Below are 4,089 nucleotides of genomic sequence, written 5' to 3'. Positions count from 1 at the left end.
TACAGTTAAAAAAAGTAAGGATTGCACCTGAAAGTTGTGATCTTTCTTAAAAATTGTGCCGAAAGCAGTTAGGTCATTGAAATTCATACTAGATCACAAGTCATATTATGATTAGACTTGATTCAATTTTCAACATGTTTTCATGATGACTATAACCACCAAGTTTTATATCACTGTTACTGGGAAATTTCTATAATGTAAAGTTGTTTGTGACTCAGTGCGCAAAGCCCTTAGCTGGTGATTCAAGGTTTAAAGCTTAACTTTTAAAATAATACCAGTTTGTGACAAAGTGGTAAAACACCCATAGCAAAATTCCAAAGTTAGTGGCAATCAGAAGGCAAAATGTTCTTGTCTAGTAATTTTATTTAAAAATAATTCATTCTGCTAAGATTTTATGTTAACAAATGTACAGACCAGAGTTTAAAATGATTTATCTAATTGATTCCTTTTGTTACCTGGCTAGCAGGGAAAAGGGGTCGAGGCCGGTCCTGACCTGTTACAATGAAGACTGACTTGCTATGTGGGATTACACCAGAAGCTTGCAGTGGAGTAATGGTAAGGATATCAAGCAACCTTAAGTATCTCAGCTGTATAGGAGCATATTCTGTTGCAAAAGACCTTCCTGCGAAGATCATGGATTCAAATATGGGACATTTGAACTAATACTTGGACTTTGAAATGAATTTCTTTAACAGTTTTCTCTGCAGTGCAAGTTATTAAACTAAAGCTACTCTATTTCCCCAACGTGTTCAACAAAATCCTTAACGTCTAGCATGGTATCTTAATAAAGAATAAAGTTGTTCTTTAAAAAATCTGCTTTAAGTAGATTTTTCCCCCCAAGTTTTCTTAGTTAAGGATTCCAAAAATGGTATTCACAAATTCTTGCATTTAAATTTTTATTGCAGTGGTATAGATGAATACCATCATTGGTATCCTTAAATTTTATTTCTGCTCATGAAGGTTAATCATGATTGTCTATTTAGTAATCACTTACGAATTGTGTTCAGATACAGCAGTTTCAGGTGTAATCATCAGAGCTGGTTAGTCAGGCATTCCAGATAGTGGTTCTTTTCAGAACCTTTTTTAAAGGGTTGGTTAACTACCTCAGTAGCAGAGGATTGAACTATACCCTGTCTGTACTGTACATAGAAAATCTTTGTAGATAAAAGCAAGGCTTGTTTAATATGATATGAGGGTAAGATTATAATATACCAAATGTAACATTCTTAGTTGCCTTTAGTTCCAGAGGCTTTGTAAGACTTCCTCATGACCATCATAACAGGCCTTGCTTTTGTCGTATTTTGTGGCTGAAAAAGCAGCCTTGCTTCTTCAGATATTGTAGTTATTTGGATGTATAATAGTTTAGCAAGATGTTACTTTTGTAAGACATCAGATGTTCAAAAAAAGTGCATCAGCAACTTGTACTAAATACTGCAGTGTCCCTTTATAAAAGGTCAGACTACAACTGACAACTGTACAGTGAAGCCTGACATTTGGATATTTTGAAGTTTTTCATAAATCATAGAATAGTATATGGCTGTAGTTTAGCTTTTTAGGTAAAAGGTATGTTTTCATTAGTGCATTTCTTATTGCTGATCACTGTAAAAACATGTGGATCAGCTTTCCATTTCTCTTACGCAGATCATGATAACCTGTAGAGTAGAGTAGAGTACAATCATTTGTGCTATGTTTTTAATTTTCTAAAGCACCTTGATGACAGTGAGTGTTCAGTGGTGAAGCATCCTCTATTGAACCACCCTTAAAAAAAAAAGACAAAATAAAAACAGAACATTGCCAAGTCCAGTTTCATATAGGTAAAAATAAAATTATGACTTACTTTGGACTTGGCATAAAGAGTTCCCTTAACCCCCTTCACAAAGGGATACTGCAGTTATACTACATACCCATAGGCACCACAATGAAAATTGAAGCTTATACCTAATTAAGGTTTTATACACACCAGTTCCCCCAGTAAATGCAAATTTTAACAAAATTAGACATGTCATATGTTGAAAATGCTCATGGCAAACAATCATTTTGCATTCCTGCAAATAAAATTGTTTTATACTGTAAGCTGGAGGCGAGTGTAACTTATTTTTGTAATAAAGTTTTTATTTTTTTTATGTGTCATTAATATAAATGTGTGTTAGTACAGAGATCTTCTGGTTACAAACTTAGAATCGCACACATTTCAGTATGTTTACTTGTATTTACATAATTTTTAGAATAGTGGTTGCCAATAGCCTGTATGTTTTCACATTAATTGATTTTTTTTTTGTTATCTTAATAAACCATTTTAGTATGTTGTATGTCAATTACTGGGATAGCTGGGACATAAAGTGTAATTAAAAATTGTCAAGTATTCATTGGAATATGTAAATGTGCCTTGCCAGTTTTGAACTTTAAGACAAAGTAAGTGAACAATGGTGAAATGAGTAGTCAATGCCTAAAATACATTCGCCACCAGAGTTTCATATATTGCCCTTGCTAAAGAAAAGAAATTTCTTCTCAAATTCGAGCGTAAAACTTAACAGTTGCATTAGCTTCCGAATTTTAAATCTACTTAGAGAAATTTGGCTTATGGAAAGTGGGTTTTCTAATTGTAGCCTTAAGTATAATTTTGAATTTCAATGTAATCCTTGGTGCTGGCATTCCCAGTGCCAAGGAGTTTAAATGCTCCCTTCAAAGAGGTTGCCATGCCTACTGGCACTTTTACTGTCATACGGTTTTATAAGGAACACTGTCAAGATGTGGAAACCAATTTTGAACTTGCTATGAATTGAAACACTGGGGGCTGTAGGAGAGGGAAAGTCCTCAGATTTCTTAATCTTGAAATCTCTCCATTGCTGAAAAACTTAAAACACTTATTGGATCACAAGTGCTAGTGACTAGTTGTTAGTCTGGAAACGTGTTGCGGGGGATAATACGTTTATGGAATTGTGACAGTGGATGGAAGTGCATAAAAACATTGCGACTAAGGCACTATGTGTGTTGAAATTGTGGATTAAATCCCTAATTTCAGCTCTGATAAAAGCATGGGGGGTGACTATTTAAAGAAAAAAAAAAAAAAAAAATGGACAGGAAAGTTTTTAATGGAATGCAAGCAATGGTGAGTAAGGAAAATACCAAGATCCTGACAGTGTTCCCTCTAATTATGAACTCAAGCCATTATAACTTTTACAATTAAATATGATTTGCACTGTTCTGATATTGGTGCAGTTTTTTAGAAAAATTATCAGAAAACTAAATTGCATGTGGTGATTAATATTGTGGAAAAAAACTAAAATCAAAAAAGTGTTATTTTTCAAAGCTTTAAATTTGGTTGTTTAAAGAAAAACCATTAAGTGGAAATAGTGGTGAGAATGGGCAAGCGCATATATACAACATCATTTTGGTTGCACTTGGGTGTTGGTAAACTTGAAATGTTCTACAGCAATAATGCATCTCTTAGGGGGTGCTTTGGTGACAGATGAACATATGACACAGTTCTTTTTGGCATGTTGAAGGCAAGTTTTGATTTAATATAATGTGCTGCCTCTGTTTATTCTCGTGGGAGGCTTTCTTTACTGAAACACCTGCAAAGGTGCATAAGTAGTATAGTTCCACATTGGTTTGTAATGTGCTTCTAAATTCAAAGTCTAGTTGAATTTATTAAGAAACCGGAAACTGCTGCTGCTTAACACTTCTGGTTTATAAACACTCCAATACACAGCTTTTTAAATTATACTCTTGTTTTAATACTCATTTTTGTTTGAAAGGTTTCATATAGGACATGCAACTGTATTTTTTTTTTCCAGTTTTTAAAAAGGAGATTTGTTATGATCCGGAACTTAAGTTTGTGTTTTTACTGTTGGAGGAAGGTTGTTATTACAATAAGATACCAAGATCATTTTTTGAATTTCTGCGTTGTACAACTCCTATGTAAATACCGTCTTTAAAATAAGGAATACTAATTCTGTTCTTTTTGGGGGTGAGGGGTATGACATAGTCTAAAATAAATGTAGTGTTCTCTAAAGGCAGGATTTTCAACTTCAGGATAGAAATGTTATATATGGCTGCAACTTTTTTATTCCCTTGTGCCTTTGATTA

At 33.7% G+C, this 4,089-nt stretch overlaps 1 protein-coding gene across 4 annotated transcripts in view; it reads left to right on the top strand.

Annotated features, from left to right (window-relative positions):
* The window catches only part of SYNCRIP (synaptotagmin binding cytoplasmic RNA interacting protein), a 26,617-nt gene extending 22,891 nt beyond the window's left edge, over window positions 1-3,726 (top strand). For 2 of the 4 annotated variants that reach the window (XM_079326994.1, XM_079326992.1), the window contains exon 12: window positions 464-3,726. In XM_079326994.1, coding sequence (XP_079183120.1) covers window positions 464-505 — 42 coding nt within the window. In that variant the 3' untranslated portion in view covers window positions 506-3,726. The remainder of the gene's footprint in view (window positions 1-463) is intronic. The other 2 variants (XM_079326995.1, XM_079326993.1) reach the window with 1 other exon arrangement.
* Window positions 3,727-4,089: the final 363 nt, after the last annotated feature.

Source organism: Erithacus rubecula (genome assembly GCF_903797595.1).
Source record: "Erithacus rubecula genome assembly, chromosome: 2".
In the NCBI taxonomy this organism is placed as follows: domain Eukaryota; kingdom Metazoa; phylum Chordata; class Aves; order Passeriformes; family Muscicapidae; genus Erithacus; species Erithacus rubecula.
This window is presented reverse-complemented; position numbering and strand designations above follow the sequence as displayed.